The 12,570-nt window shown below is 37.7% G+C and overlaps 1 protein-coding gene across 7 annotated transcripts in view; it reads left to right on the forward strand.

Moving 5' to 3' along the window:
- LOC126924813 (pleckstrin homology domain-containing family G member 3) overlaps positions 1-12,528 on the forward strand; it is a 93,719-nt gene extending 81,191 nt beyond the window's left edge. For 3 of the 7 annotated variants that reach the window (XM_050739695.1, XM_050739697.1, XM_050739696.1), the window contains 11 exons: positions 5,190-5,747; positions 6,811-7,031; positions 7,120-7,220; positions 7,286-7,402; positions 7,520-7,670; positions 7,742-8,080; positions 8,158-8,253; positions 8,359-8,488; positions 8,573-8,730; positions 8,825-8,914; positions 9,047-12,528. In XM_050739695.1, the coding sequence (XP_050595652.1) occupies positions 5,190-5,747; positions 6,811-7,031; positions 7,120-7,220; positions 7,286-7,402; positions 7,520-7,670; positions 7,742-8,080; positions 8,158-8,253; positions 8,359-8,488; positions 8,573-8,730; positions 8,825-8,914; positions 9,047-11,278 (4,193 nt within the window). In that variant the 3' untranslated portion in view covers positions 11,279-12,528. The remainder of the gene's footprint in view (positions 1-5,189; positions 5,748-6,810; positions 7,032-7,119; positions 7,221-7,285; positions 7,403-7,519; positions 7,671-7,741; positions 8,081-8,157; positions 8,254-8,358; positions 8,489-8,572; positions 8,731-8,824; positions 8,915-9,046) is intronic. The other 4 variants (XR_007713704.1, XM_050739698.1, XM_050739699.1 and 1 more) reach the window with 4 other exon arrangements.
- Positions 12,529-12,570: the final 42 nt, after the last annotated feature.

Here is a 12,570-nt window from a genome sequence, read left to right on the forward strand (position 1 = left end):
GGTTATTCCAGTGTTCAAGAAAATTACCAGAAATCACTAGAGAATAGTTTCACAAATTAAAATAGACGATAGAAGTCTAATTGTATTCCAATTATGTAACATATATATAGAATATATGTTAGAATGAAATGCTTGTGAGACAAATTATTTTTGGAAGAATTACATGTATGTATTATTATATGTAGTTTGAAGATTTGTACTATACTATGGAGATCTTGATTTAATCATGGCTAGAGGATCTAGTAAGCTTTGTATGATAATTGTGTAATTATGTGTATATATATATATATATATATATATACTATATACATAATATTATATGAATAATTACAATTAGAATAGTATAAATAACCAAGTAATCGTGCAGTCATCTTATTCTAACCTAATCAACATCAGGTCAACTTCGAACGAATGAGATGAATTTAAAGCTATAATGAAATACGTGTACAACCTTCATTTTTATCGACATTTAAACATGATTAATGTGTGCTTATTTATTTATACCATTTTAAGCGCAATTATCTTTATATATGGTATATTTAAATACTCACTAGGGATTTGTTATTCCAGTGTTCAAGAAAATTACCAGAAATCACTAGAGAATAGTTTCACAAAGAAGATATACAGATATGGTATATCAAAGGTGGTTCTATTTCTAAGAAAAAATCAGTTCCAACACTCTATTCCCAACGTATACCTCGAAAGCAGTCGATCCCAGACAAAATTCCACAAAGTCCATCTGAAACATTCTGCTGCGTCTATCATCCGATTCGGATTACTTCATCGGTCCGCTGGATCGCTTCTCACGAATCGGAGAACGGGGTCACGCCACGGAGCATCTTTAAATCCCAACAAATCCACCCTTCGCCATTTGTCTTCTCGCACCGGAAGTCAGTAATTTCTACTCACCTGTCGCGATAAACCAGTATTTTAATCCTGAAAAAATGCCAACTACACAGAGAGAAGCTAAACTCCTCAACGCTAGGCTTACCAGGTCTGGTTAAACGGCCGGTTTCAAAATTCAACCCTGAAATTGCACGTTCCTTGTTACAATATTTCTTTCGTTCGTCTAATTTCACGCAACTCCTTGTATCGTCCAATTAATCAGTTTCTCAATTTTCGTTAACGCAAGAATTAACATAAAGTTGAACGAACGAAAAAAAAGCGACTGTCCACGGTGGTTATCGACAGACCCGCGTTACTAAATCCTCTAGAAGGATTAAAAATAAGATCCTCGTGGTCGTATAAATTTCCGAAATACGCGTAATAGACATTAAAAAATGTTCAATCTTAAAAAACAACTTTTGCAAGAACCTGACCTTCACCTTTGTCTTTGCCAATCCGGCCCATTTGCGACTTTTTCACAACTCTCTTTTTGTACGTCATCTGGGACGACTAATTCCTCCGACTTTTCGAAAGGTCTCGAGTCGTTCGGCTCGATTTTGAAAGAGTTACTTGGCTGTAAATCGTCCATATGTTAATGTCAGTAATTGTGCAACTATAACGCTGCAGCAACGAATAATAGAGGCGTTAATTCGGGTGCGAGGTGAGACGGCGAAGCGTGTCATCGGTCTCGAGCGTGACAGCCGCGAGGAAGCTGGTGCACGCGAGGCCGAGACGAAAGTTGGTCCCGTTCTATTATTAGCCGAGTTCCAGCCAAGTGCAACATCGCGATCGGCGCAGGCAACGCATATGGCCAGCAACGAGCGAAGCGGAGCAAAGCGGAAAGAAGCGGAGCGAGGGAGATACCGTGTCGGCCTGATCTGCCTCTCCACGTTACTAGATTCTCTGTTTAGTTATTTTTTGTTTGTTCCTCCTCCTCCTCCTCCTCCCCCTCCTTCTCATCTCCTCATCTCCTCCTCTTGCTCCTCTTGCTCTGGACCTCGATACGCTGCTGGAGATGGATGAACTGATTGTGTCGAGATTTCAGGATTTATCGACCAGCGCTCTCAGGATGGAATATTTAGATTAGCGAAGAAAGTTTGAGAATCGGACAAATGTCTTTGCGAATGAAACATTCTAACATATTCCGATGCTTTTGGATCATAATTGAGCAACTTTTGCAGATTCGGGGAATCCTGGAAATTAATAAGGTCGTAGGGGAAGCGTTAAAACAATTGATCGTGACGTAGTTTAAGAATAGGACGTATTAAAATGGGGAATATTAAAAAATACAATGTTTCAAAATCGACTAAATCACTTTGAAGATACGATACGCTATGTGTTTGGGGATTGCCGGGATTTTGGCAGTTGCCAGCGCATTGAGAAAACACTGCAAGCATTAATAAGATCAACTGATCGAGATAGGTATATTTTTAGGGTCGAGTATTTCAGTTTCAAGCATCGACTATGTATATTCGAGATTGCTATAAGACGAGTGTCTTGGATTATGGTTTAGGGACTTTTGGTGATTTTGGCAATTGTTAGTGTCGTTAAAGGTATCGATAAATTGATCGAGAAGTATCTTCGCGGTGGAATATTTACATCAGCGAAGAAATTTTTAAAGATTAACTAAACGTCTCTGAGAATGAGATATCTTAAACGTTTTGCATTATGGCATAGGAATTTTGGCAGTTATCAATGTTATAGGGAATATTGGAAATATTAATAATTGAGATCGAACGATATCTTCGAGATGGAGTAACTAGATCGGTGAGCAAAGTTTGAAGAAATTCGAAATCTCAAACTTCTGTTCGAAGAAAGTGTAGAGACGAAAGGATTTCGAGTTTTCATGAAGATGAAGTAAATGTGTCGGATTATAGTGTAAAAGTTCTTAGATATTTTAGGAATTTTATGCCTTATAGAGAACATTGAATAAAAATATCGATGATCAGTGGTGAAATATCTTCGGGCTGGAATATTGTACGAGTAGAAAATAATTGAGGATTTTTATCAAAGTTATAATCGAGGAAAAGGAATGTCTCGCTGCAATAAGTTAGCGAAAGATTTTACGAGAGAAAAGGTAAGTTGGGAATATTTGCAACAAATGTTTTACTTTCTTGTTTGGACGCAAATGTCCGGCAAGCAAATTGGCCCATCGATAAATCCCACGGTGGAAAAATACGGTTTGCTTTCTTTGCACGTTCTTTACGAGCCGTGTTTGCATTTATGCTCGACACAGCTGCAAATTCTGAAAGAATAACTTCCTCTGCACCGGCTCTTGCACCGAGGGCTCCGTATATCTTGCTCGGATCATTACCGTTGCAACTTTTTCCTACATAAACGTGGAAACTGAGTTAATTATTCCCAAGTGGAAAGCTGAGCTAAGCTAATTAAAATAAAAATATTCGCTGATAGCGGTGGCGTAAAAAGAAGCACATTAATTGTTACGTTACAGGAGATGTTTGCCGATCATCGTGTCGTAAAGAAACGTTCGTTAAACGACGAATTGCAGGAAAAATACTATTTAGTGAATTATAGAAAAAAGAGAAATTTGTCGAAATAGTTCTTCGATCAAGGAACCATAAAAGAAATATAAAAATTTACTAATTATCAAATTTAAAAAAGAAGAAAAACAGGAAAGAGATTACTAATCACTAAATTGTAAAAAATATGTTCAGTGATATAAAAATTTCCCCAATTTATCAAGCTAGTAATCAATGAAACAATCTAAAATCTTAATTAAATAAAAAAAAAAAAAAGAAATAAAAATGAACATTAGATATACTCGTGTGCACGCAATTATCTTTTTAATTTGCCTTAATTTCCTGTATGAAAGAAGAAAAAAAAATCTAGAATCTCAGTTAAATGATAATAATTAAAAAGAAACAGAATTTTTTAAAATTGTAACTCAATCTTTTGCACGGAAGAAGAAGGAAAGATCCGATATTACTGTTAAAGAAAACTTAAAAAATCGGCTGCGACTTTCGCCTAAGAACTTTCTCCTTGGATCACCCTATAGAATTTCAGCGCGCGCGAAATGCAAAAACCGCGCGCGATACAAGTTCATCGGACCACGTTGATTCACGTCAGACTCGTGGGGAATTGGAAACCATCAGGGCTGCACGTTTGTTTATGCGATATTGTTATGCTTCGCTCGAAGTAAAAGCACGAGCTTTCTGCCTTGCCAGACACACCATATTCGCAATAAACGAAATTCCCCGTTGCACGTGCGAAATCGGACCGTCTGGATGCGATAAAGTGCCTAGTGAAGTCGATTCTCTAACTTTCTTCCGATCTTATCGTGCCTCAAGTGGAAGATAGCCGAAACGAAACTGTTTTCTAAACCGAATGATCGAGTGTAGATATTGGTAACAAGATTTCGATGCCTTAGGTGGAGGTTAGAATAGTATATCTAGGGATTTTTAAGGGTAAATCATATTTTGAAATGATAATAACAATATTTAGTTGCTAATAATATTTGGCAATATCGATAAACACCAAAGTATCTTTTGAAACTCTCTCTATGATATTTTTTGGGAATGTTAGCCGAAATTAGGTGTAATTCTTCAATTTGCATTTTATGCGAGTGTAAGAACAAAAATTGATGAAATATTAGTAGGAAAATCGAAAATTGCATTGGCAAAGATTATTTAGGGAAAGTATGTTCAATGTTTCTTTTCAATCTTTTTGCAGTATTACACTCTCTGTAACCTTAGCGAACACTGATTTTAATGAAACTCTAGGGAATCCTATTCATCTAGGGATCCCTAGAAAATTCAATACACATGTTTCTACGAACAAACGTTCGAACCATGCAGAAGCTAAGTTGATCAATTCCGTCAAGTTTAATTGTACAATTGATGGAGAATTAAATAATAAATAACGTATTCTGATGGCAAAATTAAACAATTAATAACTAAACTTCAAATTCTTGTAAAACAGAGTCGATCAATTTACCTACCGAATTGTTGTTTTTATCCTTTGAGCAGAAATTTATAATCTTCGCGTAAGTGTGCACCATTGAGACCAAAATTAAAGAGCGAATGAATCGTCGAATGAAAAGATTTAAAAATGCCATATCATCGAAGATACGCGAACACTGTGATTGAGAACCGCTGCTTCGGAGAATTAAGTAATCTTCCAATCTCGGACAGAATCTTACAGAACTGTTACCTACTTTCGACTTTCTGCTTACTCAATTCCACAAGTTACCTAAAATTACATTCGTATCATATATCACATATAAAAAATATTCCACGACTTCTACCATGATCAGCTTGCCTAACTTCCATCTCTTCGTGTTCCAGGAACAAGTACGGATCTGGTGCCCCAGCTGTTGGGGATGTTCGACGAGTTAGCTCGCCGGGGCAATGGCTACACCGACCACGTGGTACTTCCGCCTGCCTGCAACATACCAGCGGCACTACAGAAACGTTTGAGCCTGGTATCCCATCGAGGCTCCATATTCGGCCAGTTCCATCCTGAATTATCCAAACCTCAACCGGATGACGCTATGGCCGAGCATCCGACGTCAGAGAACACGGTGGTAGACATAGTCGCTGATGACGTTACGCCTGAGAAAGAGAACGACGCGTTACAAACCCTGGAGAACAGCCAACAAGAGAATAGAAGCGAGTGTACAGTAGAGAAGAAATCATATAGACGCGAAAGCAACGGTCTCACGCCACTTAGGTACAACAGACGATGCAGAAACGCTGCAAGACCGCTTTCTGGAAGCTCCGTTGCGTCCTCTGGAAGCTCGAGTACCTCCTCCAGCGGGTGCAGTAACCAGGGCAACCAGTGCACCATCAATCCTTATTTGGCGTCGGTCGAATCGCTGGCAGACACTTGCGCCAGCTCTCAAGGTGAGGGTTCAGAGGGCTTTTCCAAAGTTGGTGAAAGTAGAAGGTTTGAAGAGGATTGCTGGTGTTAGATGATCTGTTTGGAGAGTCTTCTAGCGAGTTTCTTTAAGGAGATAGAAGAAGTATTTCCTTTACGTTTTAGATTTAAAAACAACAGTCGATGATTAGAAGGATAGTTAAAGGATAATCTCCGATATAATCCTAGATCATACACCTTCTTTTTACCTCCTTCTTATACTTTTCCTTCAAGTATACAATGTCAACAGTATTGCTGTAATTCTTCTTGAGAAAGATACCAAAAGCTAAACAAAATTATCATCAAGCAGCAGTGCGTCAATCGATGTACCTCTATAGATCATTTTAGATTTTCTTTCAACACTCTTTTCTTTGCGCCTATTGATTTATTAGAAGAGAATGGCTTTGTAAAGTTGTACAACACACTATAATAAATGAACGTATAGCGTCAAGGTTTAAAAAGTTTGAAAAATACCTTAGAAATCCGTTTCTAGATGTATTGGTCGAAAGAGATTTCAAGGCCTTCGACTTTCTCCACCGCTGTAGCGTAATCAACGGCAATGACAGTAATGATAGCGGCAGTGGCAATAAACTTCTCTCTCGGCATTCCGTGGTCATCGTTAAGGGAAACCGTTGCCACGGCCTGGAATCGCAAGGAAACGTGTGCGTTTCGACGATCAAGCAACCGTCTGATAACACGTTACACGTTAAAAAATGTTCTTTCGAGCACATAGTTTTTTCACTTTCGTTTTAATGGAAGTCGTTTGACACTTAGAACCAGTTTGGAAGAAAGGAATGTTTCTGTCGTAGCGAGGATAAGCACTTGCATTAGCTTTGATCTTGATAGAGAACTTAATGAAGTCTGATGAAGTAGTTTCTTGGTTAGTTAGATCAAAATTAATCTGGAGAATTTAGGATCCTTTGGATAGATAGCAATCTTTATAGATCAATCTGTTAGTGTGTAAGACGATTCAATTAAACTGCAATTTATGTAGAATTTGTTAGGCATTTCAATAAATCTACTTAATGAATGATAAAATGTTGGGAACAGGTTCTGGGGATAGTGGAGTGGTGACAGTTTCGGAGGCCAACTGTCGAATAGAAGATGATGGAAGTGATCAAAGAAGAAATAGCGGAGAGGAGGATCCTTTCAATCCCCTGTGCCACAGGCCGCGTTATTGCGACCCCCATCGGAATCCTATGGAAAGGGTACTTCTTGAGATAGTCGACACCGAGGCGATATACGTGGAACATCTGCGACAGGTCATCCAGGTAAACATTTAGATGTAGCTGCATTACCTCTCATCAATATCATCTATCAAATTATGAAACTTATTTCGTTATTTTTTGTTATTTTAAGGGTTACCTTATATTTTGGAGAAACGATTCGGCATCGTTTGTGGATCAAATGCAGCTGAGTAACTTATTTAGTAATATTGAGGATATTTTCGAGTTCAACAGGTAAAGTAATTTCTTATGTATATCATAAAAAGGTTGGAATTATTTATAACATAATTTGATTTCAGAGAGTTCCTGAAAGAGATAGAGGAATGTGGTCTGGATCCAGTCAGTGTAGCAAACACATTCATAAAGCACAAGTCAGGATTTAAAGTGTATACAGAATATTGTACCAATTATCCAAGGTAAGATATAGCAAGATCATCTGGTGGAAACAAATGCTACTTGATGCTTGCTATATCTCTTATTTGCTATGCTTATATCTCTTAATTGTAGCTTGGTATTAATACTGTTCATTTTAGCACAGTTTCCGTTCTGACCGACCTCATGAGTCAAGAAAAGACTGCACACGCGTTCCGAGAAAGACAAGCAGCCCTAGGTCATGCATTACCTCTTGGATCCTTTCTTTTGAAACCTGTTCAAAGGATCCTCAAGTACCACTTACTTCTGGAGGTAAATTGTATCTTCAATTTTATCACTACATAAAAGAAAAACAATATAGTTTTATGATCTATTATTTACAGAATTTGTCAAAAGAGTATGCAGCAGATTGCGAGGTAAGAGAAAATGAGACTGAAGGTAGCAAGGCAATTGAGGCGGCACTGGCTGCTATGACTGATATTGCAAAGCACATAAATGCAATGAAACGAAGGCACGAGCACGCAGTGCGTGTTCAAGAGATCCAGTCCCTTTTGTACGGCTGGCCTGGTCCAGATTTAACGACTAGTGGGGAACTGGTAGCAGAAGGAAGATTCAGAATGTGGAGGGCCAAAGCTCCTAGGCATGCTTTCTTATTTGACCGCATGCTTTTACTCACTAAGAAAAAGGAGGATGGGCTTCTAGTCTACAAAGCTCACATTATGGTATGTATCTATTCTACTATTTGCCTTTTTGTACAATGAAACTTATTTACTAATGCCTTACTATTTTGTATTGGCAGTGTTCGAATTTAATGCTCATTGAGAGTATACCAGGCGAACCACTTAGTTTCCACGTGATTCCTTTCGATAATCCCAGATTACAGTATACTCTTCAGGTAATATAACCATTTGTATATTGATAACTATAATCTTTACATTAAATTCAATATTAATTTAATATTACACTAGTGTATTTCATATATAATATTTATTATAATTAGGCACGAAACTTGGAACAGAAAAGAGAATGGACTTTACAGATAAAAAGGGTAATTTTGGAGAATTATAACGCGGTTATACCTTCGCATGCGAGACAATTGGTCTTGCAACTTGGCCAGATGCAACCAGAGGGTAGGATTATACATTAAATTGCGAATACTTTTCTCATACTGAACTAAACGATAATTGTATAACAATAATAAAACTGTTACGCAGACGACGCTTTGGCAGATAGAGGATCGGCGAAGAAGCAGTATTCTGCACCTCCAGAGTATCTAGAGAAACGAAAACAGGAGAAAGAAAGACGGAGATCTGAGACAGGACTTAGACAGAAATTCAAGAAAGGTGGCAGAAGGTCTGAGACTACAACTGAGGTACGTACGGCTTCAGATGTTCTCTGTACAACACTCTCCAACTTTATCTCTTCCAATTATACTTAACTTAATTGGTTTTCTAATATTCTAATAGGATTCTCCAGCATCGCCACGGAAAAATCAAAACGAGGATTCTAATGAACAAGGATTTAAAACTTCAGACGGACGCGGATCAAAAGTCAAGGTACTTAAAAATATAAATAATTTTCTTTAATTTAGAGGTTATGTTCAGAACTTTAAAAAATTATCATTGTGCTTTTCTATCAAATTATGGCTGATTATGTGGCACGTGAAAAATATTTACTATTGCATTTAGGATCGCTTTACCGGTTGGAGGAGGAAATCAGAGCCAGGTTTTCAATCTTATGTGTGCTTTAACCAGTCTGACGAAGAACAAAAAGAAGATACGGGTGATACGGGGTCTGCTACCGTTGAGACCGAATGCGCGATTATCGAGAAAGCCAAACATACGAACTCTCCACCACCTGAAACCAAAGAGAACAATGAACAGCAGACTCAAGCGCAAACAGTCGAGGAAATAGTTGGTCATATACTCATGCAAAACCAGGAATTCCAGAAGCTCCTAGAGAAGCAGCGGACGAACAGCATAATCAACGTCAGACAGCAGCAACGTTTCAATAAACGTATATCTGCTGACACGTCTGATGACAGTGACTCAGAAAATACGAACTATATTGCAGACAATTCGGTTAACAACAGGATATCGCGTAATAGATCAGGTCATCGAGAGCGAATCATTAAAACGAATAATACTTGGAACTCGTTATCTTCTTCCCGTGACCATCAACCTACGCTACAATTACTGTATGATAATTTAAACAAAACTGAAAATAATAAATCAGTGGACAGTAATTCGAAAAATAAGATTAACCTTGTACAAGAAAAGAAAGCGTTGTTTGAAGCATTCAAGAAACAGAGTATCGTAACAGAGAGTAAAGTTATCAAGACTGCGCTTAGGATAAGAGATAATTCAACATCGAGGAACGAAGAAGCAACTCAACCACAAGTTACGAAGGAAAATGAAATTCAAATTGTAGAAAGCGACAAAGGAACGACTGAAAATGGCGAATGTACAACTGAAGTTAACCAAGAGGTTACCGAGTCTAACAAAGGTTTTGGAAACTATGATAACCTGCAACACGTGTGGGAAGGTCTGCAAGAAGAGAAAAGCTTGGATGGAAATGACAGTCCGACTCGTCCGGCAGTCTGGTTAACCAAACTATGCGAAGGGTTGCCAACATCGCCCCAAAAGTGTGGTTCTCTTCCACGTAGCTTCCAAATTCACCCTAATTCTAATCAGAACGTAACAAAGTCACGGTTCTTGCAGAGGGATGGCAAACCTATGAGCGAGAGACCATTTACCATAGCTTCAGACAAGCCAGCAGAGATTAACTTGGAGGACATGGAAAGGTACGCTTCTACATGTCAACCAGAAGGAAGAATTGCCAAATTTCCGACTTCCGTTTCAACATCCACATCAACATTCTTTTGTTCATTGGACGATACATTGACAGACGCTTATTCAGAGATTCATATATCATCCACCACCACGAACATACACCCTGATCATAAAATCTATAGGGCAAACACGAGTGGGAGCACCATATTCAAGAACGTCCTTTCTAAAGCTGGCAATCGTCTTCAAGGTCTGAGGAACACCATGAGCACAGAGACTCTAGAGTGTAGCGAAGAATTGGAGAGGACCAAGTACTTCCGTTCTTTGAGTACAGGTAAGTTAAAGAAGAAGAGCAAAATGAAGCATTCGAGGGAATCCTCTTCGGATGTGGAAGAGCTTGTGGGATGCACAGCGAGGGGGGTTTCTGATCTGAGAATCCCTTCGGTTTATTACAAACAGGGAAGCTCAAGTTTAGGTGCTCGGATCGCTCAGTCTGACTATGCGGATCCAAGTGTACTATTTTTCGAAAGCAAACGATTTCAGCAGGCGAATAGTCAGTCACAGACTAAGGAAGAGAAGAAAGATGATGAAGAAAGTATAGAGAACCGAGAAAGTGAAACGGATAGTTTCTATGAAAGATCATTCGAGACGATTGAGAACTACGTAGATGCGGATGTTGACGACGCGTTCCGGGATAGTGCAATATTTAGCGATATCGAAGAGGTTCTGGTGGCCAGGCCACAATCGAGTCAGCCTCCCGAAGATTGCCCGCCATTTAAGAACAAAGTGGCGCCACCGGTACCAGCGAAAAAGAAAACAGAGTCTATCACAGCGGTAAATCCCTCAGGACAAAATGTTGCAACGACGAAATGCAAACCTAACGTGGCTCAGAAACCCGATTATTTGAAGGTTAAGTCGGTTTTCTTAAAGGGACAGCAAGAATTGGACTGTAAAATTCCGGTGAGATCTCCTGTGTCTGAAAGTGGAACATATCATTGTTCTAAGAACAGTTTGCAGAGCAATTGCTCGTCAAACAGTGGTGAAGAGAACGACGATGTGTCGGCGGGACAGAGCCAAGCAGGTTGGGTAAGGAAGATAGTGGGTCAGTTGCAGGGTCACATTGAAACGTAATTTATGCCAATGAAAGTGTACAAATCTCGTAGCCTTAAACACAGGAATTTCACGTTTGCCGATATTCTTAATCCTTTTGAGATTAGCTCATCTTAATTTATATATTGGAATATTCTTCTTTTTCTTTTTTTTTTTTTTTCTTCGCATACTTGATAAAGAAATGTAATAATTACACTGTGGATGCTTAAGCGTTTCTGGAAAATTTCTATTTTTAACATAGTATCCAAACTGATACAAAATGTCCAAAATATAGTCCATTTCCTAAATTATATTCATAAAAATATGAATTTGCATGAATATCCACAGTCTAATTTAAATATTTCAAGAAGTATTATATATCTTGAAAGGATTAAGTAGTTATTATCTAGAAATCAATAATACTCGTTTGGATGATGAAGAGTCAGTGATCTATCAAGTACAATTATCCTTGAGATTATATTTTATTAGTACAATGAAAGAGAGGAAGAAAGATTGAAAATAAAGTGGAAGCAGAATAAATAAGGAGTAATATTGGTCTAGATAAAACTCAGATACTTCAATGAAAGACATAGTATGTACATAATGAATTACTGTGAACACATTTTGTTTCTTTAGTTTTTAATATTAACATTTATGTCCAATCAAGATTTTAAAAAAATATTATTATTATGTACATGTTACGTTTATGTTTATTCTATTCGTCCTTTATATAAACTATTTCCCGCGCAAACATGAAGTTCTAGTGTTGAAGTGTATTGTACAACATTGAAACAAATACTGCCGAACAAGTTGTATCGTGTAAACTAGCGGTAAAAAGAACAAAACGTAAATAAGTGATACTTTTTCAAAATATCGTATGTCATATTTAATCCGTGTCATATATAAATTTAAATGTTATGTTAATAATACAGGGTAATCAGAGAAAATTATTTTTGAAAAGCCTTTTCGCGGAGGAAGCTGTTATATCCTTTGGTAATTTAAATATTTTAATAAAATGTATTTTCTAGTGAAATATCGATCACCATGTAAGTAAATTGATACGATAAAGAGTTGAATATTGAAAATTGTATAGTCACCCTGTATTGTTATATAAATTTTTACAAGGACAAATTTTTTCATATTTTAATGTCGTTAGTCAGACTATTGTAAATCGTTATACATGTCGACTGAATGTTTTAAGCGTCGATGTACTTGCAAATTAACTCGTTAGGATTCAGAAATGATTATTTTATTTTTCAACAATAAACGTGTTCGTTTGAACAAAGAGGGAAGTCACTTCTTATTTTTTATTTATTCGCAGAACCTAACGGGTT

Source organism: Bombus affinis, chromosome 15 (assembly GCF_024516045.1).
Source record: "Bombus affinis isolate iyBomAffi1 chromosome 15, iyBomAffi1.2, whole genome shotgun sequence".
Classification (NCBI taxonomy): Eukaryota; Metazoa; Arthropoda; class Insecta; order Hymenoptera; family Apidae; genus Bombus; species Bombus affinis.